This window comes from Helianthus annuus, chromosome 17, assembly GCF_002127325.2.
Source record: "Helianthus annuus cultivar XRQ/B chromosome 17, HanXRQr2.0-SUNRISE, whole genome shotgun sequence".
Lineage (NCBI taxonomy): Eukaryota > Viridiplantae > Streptophyta > Magnoliopsida > Asterales > Asteraceae > Helianthus > Helianthus annuus.
In genome coordinates, this window is record NC_035449.2 from 18,421,086 (window position 1) to 18,448,006 (window position 26,921).

The window sequence follows — 26,921 nt, forward strand, 5'->3', positions numbered from 1 at the left end:
TTTATGTTGACTATGCAAACCTCACAACCTTCATAACATTGCTTAATTATGATACTATATTCTGATTAATCTTCAGAATATATAAGGTATCGAAAAGCGTTGTTGGAAGAGTCTTCATTATAGTTCTTATAGTCTTGACATTTAATTTTGTCACTAACTCTCATGTTAGTTATTTGTCGAGTTCTGGTAAGGAAACGTATGGAACTAGAGTCAACTAATCATGTGTTAATTGGAATATTAAAATTATCAGACTTAAATATCATTAGTAAGTTACTATCTAATTAATTTATCCAACTGTTCTTTAGAATAATGGATAGTCTCGTTGCTTATGCCTAGTCTAATGACATAATGATGCAGTGAGATTTTCCCTTGAAGAACCTTAACGTTGGGATTAGCACTTGTAATTTGTCTATGGACTATAGAACAATCCTCTCTTAAGGTTTTAGTGGTTGTAAGGTGAATAACATCTTATTTTCCAGTTTCAAACATTTATTTCTATGTACATATGTTGCTTATCAACACACTCGTTATACTTTGGTACTTTTGAGTGTTATAGCTGATTTATAATGCATCAAATTGTACAAATGAAAACTTAGTATGTAATGTACTGGAAAATGTACTTATTTCCATGCGTAAGCCCTTAACTTTATGGGTCATGGTATTGTACATTATAATATATTCACATATACCACTTAACCATATAATTTATAATTAGTCAAATGAAGACATGCACCTTAGGAGTTCTTGTAATTATTCCACAATTATAGATTAGTCTTAGGAAAAAAATTAATCTGGAATAACTTTAGTGATAGCAATTATATTAGAGAGTTCGTGATTATCATAAGAGACATCATGTTCGATTTATCCTAATCATCATGCTCTACTTTTCTTCTGTAGTGCCTTATCAGAAGAGAGCAATAAGGATCATCGTGTCTTAAGAGATAATCAAGGATTTAATTTAAGAGCTAATTCTTATAGAAACTTTAAATAAAGCAAAACATTTTAGGCTTAGGAATTAGAGTGGATGAGATATAGATTTATAGAAGAAAATTATAGTGAGTAAAAATTATGGGTACTAAGAATAAGGCAGACAAAATGATCACAAAAATTAATTGAGGATCATTAATATAAGGATCATTATGTGAAGAGGTTGTGATATGTCTATTACTAACATCAAAATAATAGACTACTTAAAGTTCTACTTAAACGAAGACAAAACAGCTTTGGCCAGAAGTGTAATCATTTAAGCATATGTGCAAAGTGGTTGTAACAAATCAGCTTTGGCCAGAAATTGAGACAAACACTTTAGTTATGCACTTGTTGAGTATGCCATCTATGAATGAATTAAATCAGCTTTGGCCAGAAATTAAGACATTCATGCTTATGATGCACACACAACATAGCTTTTCGTAATACTTGGATGATAAGTAGATGCATCAAGTCAGCTTTGGCCAGAAATGATGCATCAGAAGCTCATTCAAGCAAAGCCATTTTGGTTTTGTAAAACATTATTTGATCCTCATTAATTAACTAAATAATTACAAAAACCAATCATTTAATAGCAAACCACCCGTTAGCGCGGATCGAACTAATGACGTTATGGTTGCGAGTCGCAACTACTGTTTCGACTAGTCACGTTATGGTTGCGAGTCGCAACTACGGTTTCGAGTGATGACGTTATGGTTGCGAGTAGCAACCTCATGGTTGCGAGTCATGACGTTATGGTTGCGAGTAGCAACCTCATGGTCTCGACTAATGACGTTATGGTTGCGAGTAGCAACCTCATGGTTGCGAGTAGCAACCTCATGGTTGCGAGTAGCAACCTCATGGTTGCGAGTAGCAACCTCGTGGTCTCGAGTAGCAACCTTATGGTTGCGAGTAGCAACCTCATGTTCTCGAAACTTCCTGTTACAGCTGTTAATTGTGATGACATAACTGAAAATTCGAAATCTAAGGGATTATGGGATATTATTTCCTGTTTTAAAGTGATCTAATTTTATCAACATATTTCGAAAATAATAACTGTTTATCTAATAACAGTTTCGAATAAAAATTAAAAGATAAAATTAGATCAAACATGGAAAAAAACACCCATTAATCCTCAATCATTCCAAAACATAACAGAATTTTCGAATTTTCACATGAACATGATGAACCCTAATCATAAAAAATAAAATTCTGGAACCCGAAACCTGAATTTTAATAGTTTTACTAAACAGATTTCGGCTAAAATTATAATCCAGTTAATTCGGTGAACAAAACAATTAATCTTTTCATCGAAATCATGATTTCGAGTCGATTCTTATGACTCGAAACCGGCTGTTAAGGTCATACGATTTTTAAAGAAAAATTCCGTTTTCCAAGTTTCAATCCCAGAATTATGGATACGAAAACAGAACTGACTAATCAACATATGCTCTGATACCACATGTTGGTTCAGTTCTGTTTGATCATGAAGGAAAACAATATAAATCATACCTGTCACAGCAGATAGTGCAGAGGAGAATCCAGTAATGGAGTTCGACATGCCTGTCATCTTTATTCGGTTCCTCCTTAGGGTGCTGACTGATGATGGTGACTTAGAAAACCGAAAAGGGTATCGGTTAGGAGAGGAGGTTTCGTGATGATGTTATGGCTTATGGGGTGTGAATTGTGAAACTGAGTAACCCCTAAACCTCCACCTTATTCTCCTTATATAAGCACCCAGGAGGAAACCTAATTAGTTACTAAGGGTAATATGGTCCATCAACAATTACCAACTAATTAAATAATAGGTTCTAATATATTTTGATCTCTATAATGTAAATGATTAAGATGGCTATAGATTAAATATTAAGCATAATAATATTTAATCTTACATATGATTTCTAGAACCTTGAGTCAAGGACTTGGTTGATAACTAATTATGTGGATCCTGTGTATGATGGGCTGCAGAAACGGTGAATACAGTTAATAAATGAAGCATATGGTGAATATAGTTACTAAATGGTCCATAATTAATTAGTTCTTTAACTTTGAAAATCATTGTAACACATTATTAATTATCTAAACATGTTGATTTAAAGAGCATCTATATATTATCACATATATTAAAGTGCATCTATTAAGCCAGTCGATATATATAACCAAATCTAAACTATGAACAAAGCTAGTTGATTTAACTGGTGCTTTTTATAATATTTTTTTAGTTTTTCCTTTTCATTTATGCTTCGTTTGAATCTGACTCATGTTTAATCTACTTGAGCTAATAAATTTAGTGAAAATTATGTAGTGTACAGCAGGTAAAAATATGTTGTCTTCCTTCTTCATATTAGTAAAAATGTGTTGATTGATATCATTATTCAATTCTTTTGAAACTTGCTCTGCGTATTGTTGAGAATTATTCAAGTCTAGCATAATTCAACTTCTTGTAGTGCTTATTCCCAGCCAGTTCAGATGGCATTCTAAGCCTCAATAAATCCAATCCTCGGACTACTTTCTTGTAACAAGTGGTGTTTAAATTTCAAAACTTTTAGCTTATCTCTAACCACTGCAAGCTTGTGAACCGATATGAAGAATCGCCGGCGAATTTTCAAACGGATAATTCCCAACTGGAATTAAGAAACGTGAACAATCGCGACCCCATTTGGAGCCTGGAATAACGAATAATCTACGACGGAATAAAGGCCGCTGAAAGCATTAGAACAGATATGCATAATTATCAGCGAATTTTGAACGGAAAATCACTGGCGAGTATGAGGAAACGTGTTCAGCCGTTTATTCTGGATCCTAGATAATCACTGCTTAAATTTTTATTAGGGCATGTTAATTTTGGAAGGGCAATTTTGTCCATATTTAAAACTTTAATAACAAAGGGGATATATGCAATTATAAATTTAGGTCGGGTAAATATGCAATTAAAGATGCTACTAAAGGGGATATATGCAATTCTCCCTTCAAAAAAACATTTAATATTTGTCTTTATAAGGTTATATTTTTAAGTTACACTTGTATTGTGGAATGCTTGTAAGTTTGCATTAACTTTTCTTTTTATTTTTATAGACCCGTTGGAGGTGGGATCCGGCAAGCGAGCAACTCATACATGAAGGGTTTATTAACGTGCTAAAGACACGTTATAGTGACATAATGAGGCATTTGAGAATAGCCTCCACAAGGATGGCATCACACGTCCGAGAAGATATAGATCCAAATAATTATCTACAATTTGACATAATTCGTGATTATCCGCCTCATTCAATGTCTCTTGAAGTATGGCGTGGATTATGTAGGGTAAGCGAGTTAGTACATTTTTTGTCTTATTATTTCCTTTAACATATGATACACACATATACATACACACTCTTTATAGCGTTGGAACACACCTGGTTGGCTTAACAAGTCCATGAGTGGGTCAAGAAACCGCAGGAGCGCTGATATAAGTGGGAAGTCATCGCGACACACGAGTGGATCAATGGGATATGCTAAGCGTCGCGCCCGAATGGTAAGCTAATCATACTTATAATCTTAAGTAATTGGTTTTACTTGAACATTTTACATTAACTGCACTCTATTTTATGTAGAAAAGGAAAATGAACGAGGAACCGAATTTTAAACAAATCTTTCTGGAAACTCATCTCACTAAAGAATGCAAACAAAAATTATGGGACGGGGACATTGACATATATAACTTGAAGGAATTGACGTTTTGTACGAAACGAGCCGAAAAAGTATATGTAAGTTATCTTTATTATTTGAGTATTATTTTGCTGTTGTCGTTAACTCTTATTATTTTGGGATTTTTACATATATCCCTTATTAAGACCCTTTATGACATATTTACCCAACCTTAGCGTATCTATTGCAGTTACCGAATGGTTGATCTTGAAGCTTGGGTTGAAGAAGAAAGGAATCTAATTGTATCTCGTCTTGAAGAAGAAAGGGATCTACTTGCAACTCGTCTTGACGAAGAAAGGAATGCAAGGGAAGAACTTCAAAAACAATATCAAGAGTTTATGAAGAATTGGCGTCCTCCCTCTAATTAGTTCTAGTTTTTGATATCTTTTTGGAATTACGTTGAATTGTATTAGCTTACGGTTTAAACATACTGGAACTTGCGTTGTAACGCATGATTTTTGAATTTATGTCATTGAAACTTCGGTGAATTTTGTAAAACAGGTTTTTGGTATTGCAGATTATTTCTGGAATTTTTTGCCAGAAAAAAGCGGAAATATTATTTATTTTTTGCAGGTTTTTTTATTTAATAAATTAGGTGGTTGGAAATGTGTCACAACATAATAGCTTTTTTCTTTATTTTATTAGAAATTTGTCACAAAACATACTCAGTTTTCGTAGGAAATTTATAACAGCACTTCTTATTTATTTGTTGAAAATGGGTAACAAAAAATACTCAGTTTTCGTAGGAAATTTGTAACAATACTTCTTATTTATTTGTTGAAAATGGGTCACAAAAAATACTCAGTTTACTCGGAAATTTGTAACAACACTTCTAATTTATTTGTAGGAAGTGGGTCACAAAAAATACTCAGTTTCCTCGGAAATTTGTAACAACACTTCTAATTTATTTGTAAGAAGTTGGTCACAAAAAATACCCAGTTTTCTAGGAAATTTGTAACAACACTTCTAATTTATTTGTAGGAAATGGGTCACAAAAAAATAAATCCTAAAAGATAATAATTAAATATACTGTAGGAGATTCGTAGCAATTTGCGACGTAGTAGTTTCGTAGAAAATGTGTAGGAAGTTGCGTAGGAAATGCGTTGAAAACGGGTTTCCTACGAGCTGTGTTCCTACATCAGGTGTTTGTCATAAATGCGTAGAAAACCCAGTTTTATGACGCATTTCCTAGGAAAACTGGTGTAAGAAGTTTCAGATTTTCTAGTAGTGCAGCAACTTTATTCGGAGCACAAAACGAAAAAAGAATGTGGGGCCTAATGCACGCACCTTTATGGGTTTCAATAGAAGCAGAGGTAAGTAGCTCATGTTCTTTTTACGTTGCTTGAACAATATAAGAGACTGAAGTACCATGGCAGTGTGGTAGGAATTCTGGTGTGATCCTATCGAACTGAGGTGAAACGCAACCTGATTGTCGTTCATGAATTCCACTTTGTGTTTCTTTGGACGAACATACTGAGTTGATTTATTCAAAACAAATAACATACTCAATGTTGATGTTATCTAAAACAAATGACATTACCCATCACAACTTATAGACGCAATCACTAATTAACAAAAAAAAAATGAGCATGATAAGTGAAAATTACCACATTATTCACGTGTAAAGTAAGTACGAATGTGGCCAAAAAGGAGTACCCTGTAAGATTAAATATATTTATTTTATATTTAATCTAGTAGCCATTATAATCATTTACATTATATGGATCAAAATATATAACAATCCTATTAAATAATTAGTTGGTAATTGTTGATGGGCCTAATTACCCTTATTAACTAATTAGGGTTTCCTCCTGTGTGCATATATAAGGAGAATAATGTGGAGGTTAAAGGGTTAGACAATTTCACAAACCCTAATAGCACATAACATCAATCTCGCCTCCCTCTCCATAACCGATTCCCTTGTCGGTTTCTTATCATCACCATCATTAGATTGCACCCTAAGGAGGAACCAGACCAAGATGACAATCATGTCAAACACTGTTGCTGTGTCTCCATCTGGATTCTTTGTTGGCCTGTGCTGATGCAATCAGGTATGTTTTCATGTTTTCCTTTATGTCTAAACAGAACTGATCAACATGTGGTATCAGAGCATATGTTGATTAAATCAGTTCTGTTTTTATCCATTATTCTGGGATAGAAATCTGGAAAACGGAGTTTGAAAACTTAATAAACCATAACAGTAGGCTTCGAGTTCTTTGAATGTCACCGAAAACACTTTTTCGATAAACTGAATTGGTTAATAATGTGACTCGAAATCGAATAGGTTAATTTTATGTCCGAAATCTGTTTTAGAAGCCTTAAAATTCAGGTTTCGGGTTCCAGAATCATGTTTTTATTTTTAGGGTTCATCATGTTTTCTTAGGAAAATTCGAAATCCTTTATGTTTTGGAATATAATTTGGATTTTTGAGTGTTATTTCCCTGTTTGATCAAATTTATTCTGTTAAGTTTATTCGAAAACTGTTAAAAGATATACAGTTATAATTTTCGAAATATTATGATAAAATTAGATCATCACTACAGGAAACCATATCTCAAAATCCCTAACAATTCGAATTTTCGGTTATGTTTTCACATTAATAGCTGTAACAGAAGTTTCGAGATAAGTTCTAACCACCCTAGACAAAGGTCCCGACTCGAGACCACAAGAACTCGACTCGAAATCATAAGTGTTCTCAAATGTTTATAACTCGAGACAACGATTTCGACTTGAGATCATAAGGTCTCGACTCGAGACCACTGAGGTTTCGACTAAGGGCTTAAATCTGTACAACTCGAGACAAAGGTCTCGACTCGAGACCATAAGGTCATAACTCGAGACCATAAGGTTGCGACTCGAGACCATAAAGGTCACAACTCGAGACCTCATAAGGAGTCGAGATCTCATAATTCACAGCAGTCGAGACCATGATTATGACTCGAGACACTGAGGTTGCGACACGAGACCATTAATGAGTCGAGACCTCATAATGTTATAAGCTGAGTCGAGACTTGACTCGAGATCTCACTCGAGACCTCATAACTGACTCGAGATCTCACTCGAGATCTCATAACTGAGTCGAGATCTCACTCGAAACCTCATTATTTTAGGCTGTTTAATGTGAACTAAGACTTAGCTCGGGGCTCCGCCCCGAACCCCGATCCGCGCTAACAGGTGGTTTGCTATTAAATGATTGGTTTTTGTAATTACTTAGTTAATTAATGAGGATCAAATAATGTTTTACAAAACCAAAATGGCTTAACTTGAATGAGCTTCTGATGTGTCACTTCTGGCCAAAGCTGTCACGACCCCCGACCCCATCTGGCCGGAATCGGTGCCGTGAGCAGTCCAGTGGTACCGGTGATTATTTTTGAAAAACATTGCAGCGGAATTTTCATCAGGACCGTGAGTTAGGAAAAATATCAGAGTTTATAAAACACCGGATTTGATTTAAATGGGATAAACCCCTGTTTTACAATGGTAGCTTTAATAAAGATAAATTTTATTTTATAAAACAATATTTCTTAATTTGATTAAATAAACCACTTCTTGATGCCTTGCAGTGCCGTATCTAGCCTTTATTCCAATCTATGGTAATTACCTGAAACATGTTTGAAAAAGGTTTTGCCAGTGGAAAATACTGAGTGAGATCATTCCATTTTTATAAAATATATTGTTATACCTTACAGTATTAAGGTTTTTATATTTATTTGTATTTACCCCACTTAATCAGTATTTTGTCACATGATGGCAGTTCCAATATAACAGCAGTAATATCACTCATTGGCTTACTTCCGTCCAATAGTGAATTTATCAAATAACTATACTTTACTATTATTCAATTTATCTGTCATTAGGCGATTCCTGTGACGGGGTCATATCACTGTTGATCATTCTTTCAACTAGTGACTCTGGTTATATCACTGTTGATCATTCTTTCAACTAGTGATTCTAATTATAACACTGTTGATCATTCTCTCAACTAGTGTCTTTGGTCATATCACTGTTGATCATTCTTTCAACTAGCGATTCTATACATGGCACTGTTGATCATTCTTTCAACTAGTGCTTTTGATCATGTCACTGTTGATCATTCTTTCAACTAGTGACGCTGGACATGATGATGTCCTTTGACATTACTTTATCAAATATATTATTTATGGCACAAAATCATGTAATCTAGAATAATGACATTTTATGTCAACTATTATAACTTATCCAATATGTCAATTCACTAATTGTAATATCATGATATAGTAACCTGACTACAAATAGAATACATTATACTTGACTTTATTATGGTATCCACCATTTTAGATTTATTCTTAAACATCCATTAAATTTATTAACAATTTAAGGTTAAGATAATATTAGTTATAATTGTGGTCATGCTATTATTAGCTAACTTTTTGGTTAATCGTAAAGAGGATCAAATAGTGTATAAAACTTCCCATACCAGTAGTTATTATAAAATATAATAATTTAATCACTGTAAGTATAACTGGTAACCATTTAGGATTTTTAGAAAGTATTTGTAATATAATTGTATCACAAAAAGGTGATAAAAATGTGATAAAAGAGTATGGACTCACAAACGGTAAGAAAAGAGAAATGAACTCACATTGCAGATTTCTACGGGCAAAGTTTAGTCTACAGATAAGCCTTGATATATTGCTGATTCAATTTGGGCAGAGTCTAGCCTACTGATTAACCTAATAACAATTCACACAAACGGGGTTGTAACTAATACAGCAGTTACGACAATTCACGAGATTAAACCCTCACAACGATTAACAAGTGCAATACTTAACAATTCAATCGGATTCGCAACGAATAACAGAGCATAGTCCGAATTCGAACAACACTCAAATATTCAAGTCGAAATCACGATGAATAATAAAGTATAAGCTCAATTTGAGCAGCACCCGGACAATCGTTGGATAGTTACAATCGATCGGACGTTAAATCGTAATAGCGATCGAGTTATTACCCTGATTGTGGCAGCGTTTCGAGGTGTGTGTGTGTGTTAATTGTGGTAAACAGAGCATAACTCCGTCTAATTTCCGACTTTGTTCGTTGTTTAAGTGCCCAGAAGCAAGTCCCGAAGCCTGCTATTTATACACGAAATTGCTCCTGCTTACGGACCGTAAGCCTGAGCCCTTACGGTCCGTAAGGGACACATATAATTCTTTGGCTTGCCCCCCACGGGACTAGGCCTGATGAGTCAAAAATTTGGTCCAATTAAATTTCAACAACGTTTTAAGTAGATAATCGTCAACTAGGTTTTGCCCCCCTTGAGTTTTAGGGGCCCTGATCCTGATTCCGATTGTTCTGAAACTTTCAGGGTTTGTGCAAAATTACTTGGGTGTCTTAATTAGGTTTTCCTATTGAATAAAATAATATAATAAATAGTGATTTTGACGAGGGTTGTTACAAAAGCTGATTTGATGCATCTACTTATCGTTCAAGTATTACGAAAGCTATGTTAAGTGTGTATCATAAACATGAATGTCTTAATATCTGGCCAAAGTTGATTTAATTCCTTCATAGATGGCATACTTAACATGTGCATAACTAAAGTGATTGTCTCAATTTCTGGCCAAAGCTGATTTGTTACAACCACTTTGCACATATGCTTAAATGACTACACTTCTGGCCAAAGCTGGTTTGTCTTCGTTTAAGTAGAACTTTAAGTAGTCTATTATTTTGATGTTAGTAATAGACATATCACAACCTCTTCACATAATGATCCTTATATTAATGATCCTCAATTAATTTTTATGATCATTTCGTCTGCCTTATTCTTAGTACCCATAATTTTATTCACTATAATTTTCTTCTATAAATCTATATCTCATCCACTCTAATTCCTAAATCTAATATGTTTTGCTTAAAGTTTCCGTAAGAATTAGCTCTTAAATTAAATCCTTGATTATCTCTTAAGACACGATGATCCTATTGCTCTCTTCTGATCAAGCACTACAGAAGAAAAGTAGAGCATGATGAATAGGACAAATCAAACATGATGTCTCTTATAATAATCAAGAACTCTCTAACATAAGTGTTGTCACTAAAAGGTTATTCCAGATTAAGTCTTTCCTAAGACTAGTCTATAATTGTGGAATAATCACTAGAACTCTTAAGATGCATGCCTTCATTTAAAATTATAAACTATAAAGCTAAGTGGTGTATGTAAATACATAATAATGTATAATACCATGACCCATAAAGTTAAGGGCTTACGCATGAAAATAAGTACATTTTTCCAATACATTACATACTAAGATTTTCATTTTTACAATTTGATGCCTTATAAATCAACCATAACACTCAAAAGTACCAAAGTATAATGAGTGTGTTGATAAGCAACATATGTACAAAGAAATAAATGTTTAAAGCTGGAAAATAAGTTGTTACTCACTTTACAGCCACTTAAACTTTAAAAGAGGATTGTTCTAAGGTCCATAGACAAATTATAAGTGCTAATTCCAACTCTAAGGTTCTTCAAGGGAAAATCTCACTGCATAATTATGCCATTAGACTAGACATAAGCAACGAGACTATCCATTATTCAGAAAAACAGTTGGATAAGCTAATTAGGTAGTCACTTACTAATGATATTTAAGTCTGATAATTTTAATATTCCAATTAACACATGATTAGTTGACTCTAGTTCCATAAGTTTCCTTACCAGAACTCGACAAATAACTAACATGAGAGCTAGTGACAAAATTAAATGTTAAGACTATAAGAACCATGATGAACAGTCTTCCAACAACGCTTTTCGATACCTTATATATTCTGAAGATCAATCAGAATATAGTATCATAATTAAGCAATGTTATGAAGGTTGTGAGGTTTACATAGTCAACATAAAGTCACACTTACCTTAAACTCTCATTTTATTTGTTCTAAATATCTGGATAGAAACATTACTAAGATGAAACTAGATGATACCTTGCATTTTCACAACTTTTGTTATCATGCAAATGAGAATTTGACAAAAGGAGAATGAGACTTATAAATTTTCATCCATTATAACCAAAATTCATGAGAAATCATGACATGGTTCATGAGGATGATTTTTCAACTAATCTCATTCTAAGTGATTTTAAATCATGACGTTAAAGCCCTAAATATTACTTGGCTTAAGGAATAAGTATGGGTCCATCATAAGTCATTCATTGACATTCGTGGAACTTATTCCAAATGGAATATTCAGACATAATTCATTTATCATTTAAAAGACTATCAACTTGTATCTTAATTTTGTCGCATATGGCCCATGGTCTTAGAAGAAATCTATTCATATATACACTTAATAAGATTTCTATTAAATATGTCCCTAAAGTTTCTTATGATATCTGGACATTAAAGAAATCAAATAAAGTCTAACGTATATATGATAGGTGCCCACGTCACGTAGCTCATTGAAACTTCTCTTGTAGCATTCTAGAGATATTAAAGATCAGTGGGAGCATTAAGTGTCTTAATAATAACTTGCAATAGTTGCAAGAGGTGGGGAGTGAAAATTTTACATTACCTAAATTTACACCTCTTGTACAAGACACCGCTCCATCACGACACTGTTTGATCATAACTTGTCTCCTTAAAATCTAATGTTACTCTTACAAAAGTTTCACTGTTGCTTAATTGTGGACACACTTAGATTTCTTACCTAAACTAACATACTCCTCAACAAGAGAAACTACAAAGACTGATGTCATTAACTTGTTTCTCTATTAGAATTTGTTGGTCGTTAAATCTTGAAGCTAAGCATGCTGAGTTCCTAAAGTTTTCTAAGGTCAGTAGGAGCAGTCAAAGTCCTTATCATGATTTGCAAGGAATACAAGAGGCGGGGGGAAGAGTGTCATTAAATTTCACTCCGAATTTAACTCCTATTACACCTCTTGTACACCATACTGCACCAACTCTTATAAACTTAGAATCCTGAAAATGATAGCAACCTAACCAAGAGCTAATCCATAAGAAACTTCTAATGAACCCAATAATCAACTCAGGAGGTCATCTAGGTTTAAAAACCTACTAACTTTGATGATTACATAACCTCCCTAACTGAAGTAGAAATGGATTTTGGAAAAGTTTACTGGTCCTATCTCTTCAAATTAAGCCATTAGTGTCAATCAATCTTCTGAATGGAATAAAACAGTCTTCTAGTAAAACTGATTTTATATGTTCGTATAACGTTTGGGATTTGATTGAATTACCTAAGAGTGTTCGTAACTAAACCAAATCCTGATACAAACGTTAAGACACTAAGAAGCATGATTGATTGTCAAAGGTTATACTTAGGAAGAGATAAATTATGAAAGAGATCATCACTGTTCTAGTAGCTTATAATAGTTTAAAGCTACATTAGATGAACATTAAAAACAATTTTCCTTAAGAAATGGCTGACACGTTTACATGTTCATAAACCAACCTGAAAGTTCTAAACTGAAGGTTAAAGAACACTTTATTTGTAAGCCAATAAAATCCATGTATGGGTTAATGCAAACATCATAATGTGATGAAATCTTAACGTAATTATTTTCATCAACAACCAAGTGGATTAATGTACCTACCTCAAAATGAGTGGGAGCTACTAAGATAAACTTGTCTATATAGATGACATTCTTTTGACAAGTATATGTTACATAAGTCAAAGCATTGTTAACACAAACTTTGATATAATAGATCTCAGATATCTCTTATGTATTAGATATCATAACATGCCGAGATAGACCCAATGGGACATTGGTTTCGTTCCATAAGTTTAACATTAAATGTCACACCCCAACCGATGGCGAAAACATCGGGATGAGACGAACAAATTGATCAAAACAACATAACACTAAATGTGACAATATAAATTAAATCATTTTATTAAATTCTAAAGTAAGGTACATTGTCTCAAATAAACAAATATAAATTCAACATTAACTAAAATGCTAAAATGGGTTTCTAATGTCATCCTAACTTGTTTCTTGATTCTTGAATAGTCAACCTGCAATATGTATTAAAATAAAATCAACAAAAGCATGTTGGCGAGTATTGTCACACCCCCAAATAACCACCTAGGGCATGTCCCTATTGGAGGTGCAACGATCCAACAAAGAGCCACCAATCATATCAAACACAAGTTATAATGTAATAAAATACCCAATTGAAAGAAATGTATCGTTTGAAGTTTAAACCAAAACCAAAGTATTGAGCGGAAGCATAAATGTATAAGTATGTAAATGTATCAAAACCAAATTAAAATAACTGTTTATTATGACCACAACCACTCCAGCAGCATCAGACAGCAAGCTCCCAAGTTCCTTCAATAATTACCTACAAGCATGTAAACAAGTGTGTCAGACTACGCTGGTGAGTTCAAGGTTTTGTTAACAAGTTATGTTACCATATGTATGTTAATGCGATTTAACGCTGCGATACAATGTTGCTCATGTTAGATACCCTAGGGATTGTGCCCATATGTATCCGGGGAGTGGGTACCCCTTAACGACCGTTTGCTATGTTGCCTTCGTTAGATACCCTAGGGAGAGTGCCCATATGTATCCGAGGAGTGTGCCTCTAACAACCATAGCCATACCCAGATAATTAGTTCACGCCCGTCCTTACGGCCCGGTGTGAGGTTTCCCACCTAATAGCGCTATCAACTAATCACCCCCATTGCCCTCCAGGCAATAACCAAAACCGATTAAGTTATTTACCCAATGTTTCCCTTCCAAATGTTTACCAGTTGTCCCAAACCACCGGGACGCATGCTTGAGAAAAGTGCAGTGAACTCACCTTTGGTTTGCTCGGTCAGATTAAGTGCTTGTTTAACAGTTGATTAACCAAACCCTATCGTGGTTACGAAGACAGTCAGTTTACATGCACGTAAATCCCACATTCAACATTCACATTGCACAAGTAGAGTTCACATAAATCACAAGTCATTATGCTGTCGTAGTAAGAGATCATGTAACACAATAATCCATAACAATATATAACAAGTATTCGGATCTCCTGTGACGTTCACATTACACGTTCATGTTCCACAATACGCTTAACAGTTATTTTGTTATTCACATAATAGTGTGACTCAGTTATTATTATTAGACCCATTGAGAGTATGCAACAGGGCCTGATCCGCCAGCCTATTCAATCAAATATGCAGTGTACGGCCCAATGTGACTAACCCAGTTTGTGACCCACTGCCCTTGTGCGGCCCAAACTTCAAAGGTGCAACCCACTGTTTTAACTAGTTACCGTGTGGCCCATTCCACAACGGTCTCCATGTGACCCAATTATTATCCGTCCGTATTGCCCGGCCCAAGTGTGGCTGTGTAACTGAGGTCGACTCGGCCATCACTATTTTCAGCCCAACTCAACACTTAACACTTAACACACTTTTACTTCTTAGGCATGATGTTTTTAAAAGAAGATCAAGCCTCGGCCCAACTCAGTTACACGGCCCATTCTCCAACGATCCATGTTATTCATCCGATCAGTTAACATGTAACCCGACTAGTACCCACTATGCTACCCGGCCCCTTAACCGAACCCAATCCTATTCTGCGGCCTGTTTCATCCGCAGCCCACGGCCCACAAGTGCAATTATGTACGGTCATTGGATATCAATAAGAAGTTATGTACTTCGGCCCAGTGTGTGCGTGTGTAAGCCCAATTACTATCATGAGTTAATTATCCCATAACTAATAACCAAACCCCTACATATTAGTCAACAAGAATTACTCAGAACATGTTACCCATCTATATGATTCCAGCGAATTCATGCACATACACCCCTTTTTCCGATTAATTGATCAAACGTATTACCCATCTATTTGTAATATGAATTTCAACACCCGGTTCATTCATATTACGTATGGTTTCATGTTGAACCAAGTTATTATCGTCGACATCACAAAAGTTATTAATTAACTATATTACAAGACATTCCCTTCGGTTTACATGGCAGTATCACAACCAACAATTATTACATGCTTCATATTGATCATGCTTATGCAAGTAAGCAAGTAAGCACATAAACTAATATAACCATAAGAACACAGCCAAGATAGCAGAAATTCATAACAACAAACATACATGAATCTATAAAAGTAAACCTACAAGTCAAGACATGGTACCTAGAGGCGGAGTGAGAGTGCGATTGAGTCCTGGACCGACTTGTGGAGGGACTCCTGGCCTGGTTTGGCGTCGGCAGAGAAGAGAAGAGAGGGAGCAGGTATCGCAAGTTAGGGTTTGTGCGATGGATATTGGATAATGGTGTCATGCAAGTTTACGTAACATATAAAGAGGAAACTTAGGTGGGGCGGTTTTGGGATTATAGTGGGCCAAGGATACTTGAGGGGTTTGGGCTCATTAGTCAATCTAAACAAACAACCATGAAAGAATTGGGCCGGTTCCCTTTCTTCAACAAACCGTACACAAACAACAATTGGGCCGGTCCCCTTCTCTGAACAGCCGATATGATGCTGGGCCGGTGGGTTTGTTTTGGCGAACATGATATATGGGCCTAACCAGTTAAAGAGTATACGAGGCTTGCTCAGGCTTGCTAAAGCCCATAAGGTCCGATTGTCACATACACAGGTTAAACTCAAGTGGGTCGGGTATGTGAGGTCCAACAAATGATTTCGAGTGCACGCTGAATAAATGAATTTGTAGGATCGCGAATTACGGGTTGTCACATCATCCCCAACTTGAAGGAAATTTCGTCCCGAAATTGGCAAGCGTCAATTGCGAGAGAAACGAGGTGAGAAATCAGGATTGTTGCGGGTTCTGCTCAGTTGTGGCATCATCTCCCACTTGAAGAGGAATCTCGCCCCGAAATTTAGCAAACAGTCACTGAGGAAGCTAGTTTTGTTAAGCGTTTTCGCGGGGTGTCACATCATCCCCAACTTGAAAGAATTTTCGTCCCGAAAATTGATCTAAAACAATGGTTGGAAGTAAGTTCCGACGAACTCGATCTATAGATACTTTACAACGCCTGGGGGCTAATCTTGTGATCAGTGGAAATCATGGTATGGTGGTTAGCGTGTTGTTATATCAGTTACCGATCAAAGAAACAGGGGATTAATGAGGTTCGTACAAAGAATCGAGCGAAACAGGGGTCCATTAAACATCCAAAGGATTTGGCCAGCAAATTTGTTGTCAAGAAGTAATTTCCAGTAGTGGTGCATGGCGGCATGACACAACGGGGAGGTTCGTTACATTGCGGTCGCGCGAGTGTATCATTTGTCCAAAACAGAGTTTGGTGGGTAAAGGTTAGTGTTGCAAAACGACAAACGCGTGTAACTGTGACTGCTTCACTTCTAGCGGCGATGACAAGTGAAAGTGATAAGGTTCGTTTACAGGGATGCGTGGGTATAGTTCTCCTAATCTCGTGTTCGTTCGGAAGTTCCATCTAGCGATGCCATGACATGGTTAGCTCTATTGAAACAAAGGTGCACTGGAGGCCCTTGTGATCGGTCTAATTGGTGCCTTCGGTACCGTCCAAGTAACGCCTCCCACTTAAATCCAATGACCACGGTTTCCACCGGAGGTTGTAGGTCGTGCAGTTCCTCTCCGTAACATCATCAGGGTATATTGCTGGATCATCGGTACCCTCGGATAGAAGCGATGCTCCGCGTGTTGTAGGGTTGGGTTTCAAAAGCTGCAAAGACGTTCTCCGATTTTATTTCTCAGGAATTCACAGCTCCCCGCTATGCTAAGGAGGTTGAAGTTGCGAAACCTTCGAAAATCCTATGATGAAGTTGTGATAGTATCTAGCAAATCCAAGGGATTGCTGTATCCCAGGGGGAAATCAGGAATGGCATAAGGTCCATTCTAGAATTCCACCTAACGATGTGGAAGTAAACCAGGTAACTCTTTAGAAGACACGTCAGAAATTCTATGAATACTGGAAGATACCCCATCTTCCTTTCTTAGTGTGGCGAATCGGTAACAAGAGCTAGTATAGCAAAGTAGCCCTTCCGTAGACACTTCCGGGCTTTCACGACTGTGACAATGCCAACAACGGCGCCACTACGATGGTCTTAAACTGATAAGGATTTCCCCACTGGGGAGAGGGAACGCACGATTTCCTTTTTGCAGAGAATTTTCCGCTTGATACCTAGATAGCCAAGTCCATGTCAACGACCATGTCAAAACTTACAAGAGTATTGCATCAACCAATAGACACCGGATGGTACAAAGGCCAGCGAGAGGTTTACCATAATTAAGGTAACTGTCGTAGAGTCAAAGATGTGACTCTTGTGGTGCAAGGGTAAAGAGAGGTAAGGTGACGACTCAGTACAAGAAATATCCCTTAACGATAAAATAAGAAATCCATTCAAATTAAACCATATAAGTCACTACATCGAATATTCGCAAAAGTTTTAATCACCATGATTGTTTATACGAAAATAATTGAAAGGAAAATAACTAGATAAACGATTGAAAGACGAGTCAGTCGTCCACGTCACCATCCCCGAGGTCACTACCATCATCATCGTCTCCGTCATTATCCGAGACCTCCTCTGGCTCTTCTTCCTCCTCTTCCGGCTCTTCCTCCTCTTCTTCGGGCTCTTCATCAGACCCTTCCGCCTCTGGTTCGGGAGGTGCCGGGACTGGGGCTGGCTCGGGTTCAGGTGCGAAGCGGGCTTCCTCCAACTGATGGACTCTCCAATCCATCATACCTATCATTTCGGCATGCGAGTTAAGCCTTTCATGATCCACTCGAGCGTCTCTCAGTATCAGACCTTGTACCTCACGCCCTTTTAGGGCCTCTGCCTTCAAGTCAGTAGTCCTCCTAATAAGTTCCTGTATCTGCTTCTCTTGAGCTTCCAATCGCCCTCCTTGGGTATCAACCTTTCTTAGTAATTTCTGATTTTGCTCCATTAAGACTTGGTTTTGTTCTATTAGAATCTGGTTATAATCTCGGAGGGCCTTACTCACAGCCGACTCGGCCTGAGCGCTGAGGGAGTTAACTGGTAGTGCATGCGTAGGTCGGGAGGACGACTCCCCACCCTGTGCGAGTCTCTTCCTATAAGCAGCACGCGTCTCCATCTGACGCGGGGGTGAGTGAGTATCAGCGGGTGCCTTCCCTGGCGCCCGGGATTGGTCGGAAGATGCGGACGATGTAGACATGCCTGTCGAGTTGATGACGTAACGCAAGTTAAACGAAAGAATGCACACTCACAACGTTCCAAAAGAGGGTATTAACGCAGAAAAAAAAATGACAGAAAGGGTAAGCACACAAGGTTTCAATCAAAAGTTGCTACGTCCGTTTCCTCGTCCACTCATGTTTCTATATATGGAAATGAACTAATTCAGGGGTCGAAAACGAGGAAAGTGTTCAGGTTTATCACGTTGAGAACGATTAACTACCATGTTCATACACAAACAGGGAAGAACCCCTCTTACACTCGTTAAGCCTCATTGGGATTTGCATGCACCACGCGTTATTATTATGTGTGCACCCATGATAATAAGGCGGTTTGCATGCTCCTCTCGATGCTTCTTAACTTATGTTTGAAGTTTCTCCCACCCCAATCTACACAAAACAAGCACTACCAACAAAATTAGGATTTACCAGATGTACGTGTTACGTTACACTATCAATATGTTATGATGCCTACCATGTCGTATCGTGCATGCTATAAATATAGTTTCTTTTACTAGGCATATAAAGCATAAGCTAACGAGGAACGAACCTTGCAGTCTGAAGCTGAGTGTCATGGTCATCGTTTGGATCAATTCGGTTATAGTCTGGTTTTATGAAAACGTTTTTAAAACCGAGTTCTCTATAACCAGTGGCTCTGATACCAAACTGTCACACCCCCAAATAACCACCTAGGGCATGTCCCTATTGGAGGTGCAACGATCCAACAAAGAGCCACCAATCATATCAAACACAAGTTATAATGTAATAAAATACCCAATTGAAAGAAATGTATCGTTTGAAGTTTAAACCAAAACCAAAGTATTGAGCGGAAGCATAAATGTATAAGTATGTAAATGTATCAAAACCAAATTAAAATAACTGTTTATTATGGCCACAACCACTCCAGCAGCATCAGACAGCAAGCTCCCAAGTTCCTTCAATAATTACCTACAAGCATGTAAACAAGTGTGTCAGACTACGCTGGTGAGTTCAAGGTTTTGTTAACAAGTTATGTTACCATATGTATGTTAATGCGATTTAACGCTGCGATACAATGTTGCTCATGTTAGATACCCTAGGGATTGTGCCCATATGTATCCGGGGAGTGGGTACCCCTTAACGACCGTTTGCTATGTTGCCTTCGTTAGATACCCTAGGGAGAGTGCCCATATGTATCCGAGGAGTGTGCCTCTAACAACCATAGCCATACCCAGATAATTAGTTCACGCCCGTCCTTACGGCCCGGTGTGAGGTTTCCCACCTAATAGCGCTATCAACTAATCACCCCCATTGCCCTCCAGGCAATAACCAAAACCGATTAAGTTATTTACCCAATGTTTCCCTTCCAAATGTTTACCAGTTGTCCCAAACCACCGGGACGCATGCTTGAGAAAAGTGCAGTGAACTCACCTTTGGTTTGCTCGGTCAGATTAAGTGCTTGTTTAACAGTTGATTAACCAAACCCTATCGTGGTTACGAAGACAGTCAGTTTACATGCACGTAAATCCCACATTCAACATTCACATTGCACAAGTAGAGTTCACATAAATCACAAGTCATTATGCTGTCGTAGTAAGAGATCATGTAACACAATAATCCATAACAATATATAACAAGTATTCGGATCTCCTGTGACGTTCACATTACACGTTCATGTTCCACAATACGCTTAACAGTTATTTTGTTATTCACATAATAGTGTGACTCAGTTATTATTATTAGACCCATTGAGAGTATGCAACAGGGCCTGATCCGCCAGCCTATTCAATCAAATATGCAGTGTACGGCCCAATGTGACTAACCCAGTTTGTGACCCACTGCCCTTGTGCGGCCCAAACTTCAAAGGTGCAACCCACTGTTTTAACTAGTTACCGTGTGGCCCATTCCACAACGGTCTCCATGTGACCCAATTATTATCCGTCCGTATTGCCCGGCCCAAGTGTGGCTGTGTAACTGAGGTCGACTCGGCCATCACTATTTTCAGCCCAACTCAACACTTAACACTTAACACACTTTTACTTCTTAGGCATGATGTTTTTAAAAGAAGATCAAGCCTCGGCCCAACTCAGTTACACGGCCCATTCTCCAACGATCCATGTTATTCATCCGATCAGTTAACATGTAACCCGACTAGTACCCACTATGCTACCCGGCCCCTTAACCGAACCCAATCCTATTCTGCGGCCTGTTTCATCCGCAGCCCACGGCCCACAAGTGCAATTATGTACGGTCATTGGATATCAATAAGAAGTTATGTACTTCGGCCCAGTGTGTGCGTGTGTAAGCCCAATTACTATCATGAGTTAATTATCCCATAACTAATAACCAAACCCCTACATATTAGTCAACAAGAATTACTCAGAACATGTTACCCATCTATATGATTCCAGCGAATTCATGCACATACACCCCTTTTTCCGATTAATTGATCAAACGTATTACCCATCTATTTGTAATATGAATTTCAACACCCGGTTCATTCATATTACGTATGGTTTCATGTTGAACCAAGTTATTATCGTCGACATCACAAAAGTTATTAATTAACTATATTACAAGACATTCCCTTCGGTTTACATGGCAGTATCACAACCAACAATTATTACATGCTTCATATTGATCATGCTTATGCAAGTAAGCAAGTAAGCACATAAACTAATATAACCATAAGAACACAGCCAAGATAGCAGAAATTCATAACAACAAACATACATGAATCTATAAAAGTAAACCTACAAGTCAAGACATGGTACCTAGAGGCGGAGTGAGAGTGCGATTGAGTCCTGGACCGACTTGTGGAGGGACTCCTGGCCTGGTTTGGCGTCGGCAGAGAAGAGAAGAGAGGGAGCAGGTATCGCAAGTTAGGGTTTGTGCGATGGATATTGGATAATGGTGTCATGCAAGTTTACGTAACATATAAAGAGGAAACTTAGGTGGGGCGGTTTTGGGATTATAGTGGGCCAAGGATACTTGAGGGGTTTGGGCTCATTAGTCAATCTAAACAAACAACCATGAAAGAATTGGGCCGGTTCCCTTTCTTCAACAAACCGTACACAAACAATAATTGGGCCGGTCCCCTTCTCTGAACAGCCGATATGATGCTGGGCCGGTGGGTTTGTTTTGGCGAACATGATATATGGGCCTAACCAGTTAAAGAGTATACGAGGCTTGCTCAGGCTTGCTAAAGCCCATAAGGTCCGATTGTCACATACACAGGTTAAACTCAAGTGGGTCGGGTATGTGAGGTCCAACAAATGATTTCGAGTGCACGCTGAATAAATGAATTTGTAGGATCGCGAATTACGGGTTGTCACAAGTATACAAGTTTGATACATAGTATAATACAAGTTTGAAAGTTTGCTCATATCCAATGTGAATAACATGATAACGGGAGGGGCGTTTCTCAACCTATAGCGCTACCATTGTTAGGGGAGGCTTGCAAAGTTAATGAACACATAGTCATGAGAGTTTACAATAGCATAACATGTCTAACATGAATCAAATGTATCACATAGAGTTGGATTGAGTGTGCATAAAATTGTTTAACGTGTTTGTGTTGTTTGATATAGAATACATATTGCACCCAAAAGTGTAAAATGAAAATGGGTCATGTATACTCACAGTGGTTGCGTTACGATTTCTTGTAAGAACGTACGAGTAAGGATTGAGTAAATCCAAGAGAACAAACGGACGATTTATCCTAGAATGTTAAAATGATACATAATGATCTTGTTAAAATTTGTAGGTTAAATAAATAATCCTAACATTTAGTTTATAAATAAAAAATGTATTTCATTCAAAAATATGAGATCTGATAGTTTATAATTTAACTAAAAAAAATGCAATTTGTTATCAACTATGAATTTTAATTCGAATAAATAATTTGTGTGACAAAGTCAAAGAAACTGTTGCTCGGGATGTTATAAATTAATACTATGGAGTAATAGGCTGTTTAATAAAATATTATTTTGTTTTACTGATTCAATTATATCATTATTGAGTTTTTTCTAAAAATAAATTAAAAAAAATGAAAACAGTGGTGGCCGAGTTGTTTTTCCATGTCAACATCCAACCACTGAGATTTTCTTCATATTTGTGAAGTATTTGTTTGTGAAAACTTGAACAGACAGTTAATGCCTTCGTCATCTTCATTCAACCAAACTTTAAACCCATATTCAATTTTCCCATGTAACATCAAATATGAATTATAAGTTTATGACAAAAATGTAAAATTTTATTAGTCGAATAGAGATGAAGAAAATATATATACCGAAACGAGTCGAGTTAGAGTCCGTTGTGAATTCCGGTCGGCTTCTCCGATGAACTCCGGGTTCCAGCAACGTGCGGTTGAGCTCCGATGGTTAAGTAGATCCAGGGGCGTCTTCTTCGATGGTGTGTAATGGTTTCGACATGGTGTCATCGAACAGTGAGGGTGGAAGGGAGAGGTTGGTTGTGAGAAAAGGATGGTGCAGCTTGTTACGAGTTGAGGGTTCGGTTTATAGTGTTCGAAGGTCTCGTAAACTTGGTAATGATCTCCTAAAACGCGTTTTCGAACTCGTGATTTTAGTATGATTGAAGTTTCCGAAAAAGAAAAGGATTGAGGAGTTGTAGTCTAGGTTCTTGATTGGGTTTAAAAAAAACGCGGATACGTATCAATCAATCCTCGATAAATTAGGAAATGCGAAAAAGGGAAATCAAGGTTGCTAGTTCTTCGCTGTAAATGGTTGGGTATTTTGGCGGCAAAAGATGGCTGTTATGATACAGCATGCATGACATTCCATTTCTTTTATTCTTTTTAAATCCTAAATTAGTTTACACTTTCAATTAATCCAAAAACAGCCCTTATAAATTTGTAAATGTCTAAGTTTCATTCTTACATAATATAAGAAGGAATTTAAGTTTCAAATTACCACTTAAGGTCCCTCCATTTTTAAGGTGCCAACGAATTAGACAAATTAACTAGGTTAGTTTATGATACTTTAAAGATACTAACTATAAAATTAAACTAACTAGGTTAGTTTAGGTTTAGTTAAAAATAATCAAATAAATAAATGAATAATTATAACGATAATTAATTAGATTAATAAAACGATTTATTTATCTCTCAAAAATATTTCAAGTTTTAAGGGTTAGGATCCGAGCTTCAAAACGGGTCGGATTTTTTTGGAATCCATTTTGACGGATGTTACATTAAATGGGTCCTTACATATGTAACGAAACACTGCTCTCCTTTAGAGGATAATAGGATAAATGAGATTATTTCCTTACGCTTCATTAATTGGAAGCCTTATGTAAGTTCAAGTCTATACTCGTTTAGATATTACTCACATTGCAACACACTAGATATGTCTAGATTAATGTGAAGCATCTAATTGAGTATTACAATATCTTTAAAAGAAACGAGAGGCTACAATTTGAAGAAGAAGTGAGAATTAAAACCGGTTGATAACTTTATCTTTGTGATATTCAAAGATGACAAAAATGTAATTTTGGGTATATCTTTATGTCAGCAGACAAAACCTATCTCATGGAGGAGCCATAATGCACTGATATTAACAACCTAAGTTATAACGACATAATATAGTCACTAAATGTTGTTGGAAATATATCAGTGGACTCATAAGTTTATTAACTCCATATAATTAATGTTTTGAAGAATTAGTGTGATAAAGTCAACTACCATGACTCCTTGAACAGTAACAGTTCAAGAGGTGCTGCATTAAATTTTGATACACAATTAATTATTCGTTTATGAACGAATTGAGGAAACTAAGTTTTGTATCGAATACATTCATGATATGCTTAAGGATCCTATAACTGAAGGGCTATTGCCCATAAGTCTTATTAGGAGAGCTCATAGACGGGTATTAATTAATGGCCGTGCGCAATTGCATATCGTACTATGAATGACTAAGTATTAGTTAATTTTTTCCTCATCAGTTTGATTTTGTATGTCTCTAAGAATATGTCAAGCCGGCATAATGGCATATAGACAAATAAAGTTACAAATCAAACAAAGGGCTTATGCGTATTTTGATCATAACGATTAGGTTTTAAATTAAGGCTATAGTATGATTAATGGGGGTCCTGAGTCGCATAATGATTCAACGGCTGTATTTCTCTGCTATAGTACTTCTTTAAGGCTAAAATGAGTGTTAACTCCTGATCAGGCTTATCTAACACTCATAGTAAATGATTACTCGGCTAAGTGGGAAAATGTAAGATTAAATATATTTATTTTATATTTAATCTAGTAGCCATTATAATCATTTACATTATATGGATCAAAATATATAACAATCCTATTAAATAATTAGTTGGTAATTGTTGATGGGCCTAATTACCCTTATTAACTAATTAGGGTTTCCTCCTGGGTGCATATATAAGGAGAATAATGTGGAGGTTAAAGGGTTAGACAATTTCACAAACCCTAATAGCACATAACATCAATCTCGCCTCCCTCTCCATAATCGATTCCCTTGTCGGTTTCTTATCATCACCATCATTAGATTGCACCCTAAGGAGGAACCAGACCAAGATGACAATCATGTCAAACACTGTTGCTGTGTCTCCATCTGGATTCTCTGCTGGCCTGTGCTGATGCAATCAGGTATGTTTTCATGTTTTCCTTTATGTCTAAACAGAACTGATCAACATACCCTGCATAAGGATTGATGCATTAGTAATAGTAAACATCAATTCAGCCGAAGTACCAAAACTCAACCTTCCAAAGTAAAGAAGTGAAGGAAAAATTACCATAATCTATTGAAAAGTTGGCTTCCCACTTTGACAATAAGCTTTTTGCTTGCATCTGTTGATTCAACCAAAGTTGGCTTCATATGGCAACGGAGTTCATTACACTCGGGTGGCTGCTAGTGTGTTGATTTGTAAGCGCTGAGGCTATACGATTAATCATAATAAGAAACATGTTCTTTTTTAGTTTGTGACCAGCCAGATATAATATTACCGTGACAGATCCCTCACATTCTACTGTCGGATTATGTACCTTTCAATATCTTGTTTTAACAAAGTAGTAGTAAGAGTTTTATATCATTTAAGTTGAACTCACTAAGGTTTGTTTAACGAAGTAGCATGAGTTGCTACTTTAAATGATGGTGCTTGCTGGATTTTTTTTAAAAGGTTTGTGGATGCTGTTACATTGATTAGATATTGGTAGGAAAGTGGGTGACATTTTCTTTATTACAAAAAATATAACAGTAAACAAACAAACACATACAAACCTTAGTAACTGCGTTACACAAGTTGACGCCTTCTCGCGCGTTGTGGTGGGATGTTGATTATCGCACAACATACAAAATATATCTCTTCTACATTTCGACATAAAAAAATATTCAATCTCCTGGCAATAAAGAAAAGTAAAGTAAATTTCTTTTCTAAGTAAAGAGGTTTGAATAAACGGGTCATATAGCCATTAAAAATAGTCTTTAAACGCACCTGGTTGTTCAAGGAAACTAATTTGACAATATGAATCCCTGATTTGAATGGTCTCTTTATAGTTGTTATGAGGACCAGCAGCACACTCATGTTACTGAGTGCAACTGTCACTAATATGCAAACCACTTTTATCATCCATTGACATTTGATGATGACTTTTAGTTATGTTTAGTGTTTATCATTGCTGAATTTGGGTGCTGTTTTGTATCTAATACACTCTAAGGGTAGTTTGCTTGACAAAATAAGTCGATGACAGTAGTCCGAAAAGGGGTCTATTTAGAAAAAGTGAAACAGCCGCAACCCAAAAGAAGGTTCGCTTTGCTTTAAAAAAAGCTGCAAAAACAGGAGACTACATTTAAGATCAATCGATATATACTACATTTAAGATCGATCAATCTTCAGCGTCTTCTTCAAGATTACATTACCCTCTGTGACTCCAAAGTTGAAAAACATTACTCATTCATTAAAAAATTCCCCAAACTTTCTTCCTAATGAACAGTCGAAGTTGAAAATAGTAACCTAAATCGTCAAAGCATACCTGTTGGAGACGTAATCGCCTAATGAAAGCCTTCGACTTGGTTGTGGTTGTGTCGAGGGCGGCAAGTTTGAGAGCGGAGTAGTGTTGAGCGCTGTTGCTTGATGCCCTTCTGAGACG

General features: G+C 36.7%; 1 protein-coding gene across 19 annotated transcripts in view; it reads right to left on the minus strand.

Moving 5' to 3' along the window:
• LOC110921059 overlaps positions 1 to 26,921 on the minus strand; it is a 40,834-nt gene that overhangs the window by 11,556 nt on the left and 2,357 nt on the right. For 4 of the 19 annotated variants that reach the window (XR_002582132.2, XR_002582131.2, XR_004886267.1 and 1 more), the window contains 4 exons: positions 26,053 to 26,913; positions 25,568 to 25,711; positions 6,261 to 6,310; positions 5,941 to 6,126 (listed from right to left, as the gene is read on the minus strand). Coding sequence is in view for 1 of the 19 variants with exons in the window: in XM_022165326.2 (XP_022021018.1) it covers positions 5,941 to 6,126; positions 6,261 to 6,310; positions 25,568 to 25,622 (291 nt within the window). In the remaining 18 variants the exon portion in view is untranslated. The other 15 variants (XR_004886274.1, XR_002582139.2, XR_004886272.1 and 12 more) reach the window with 12 other exon arrangements.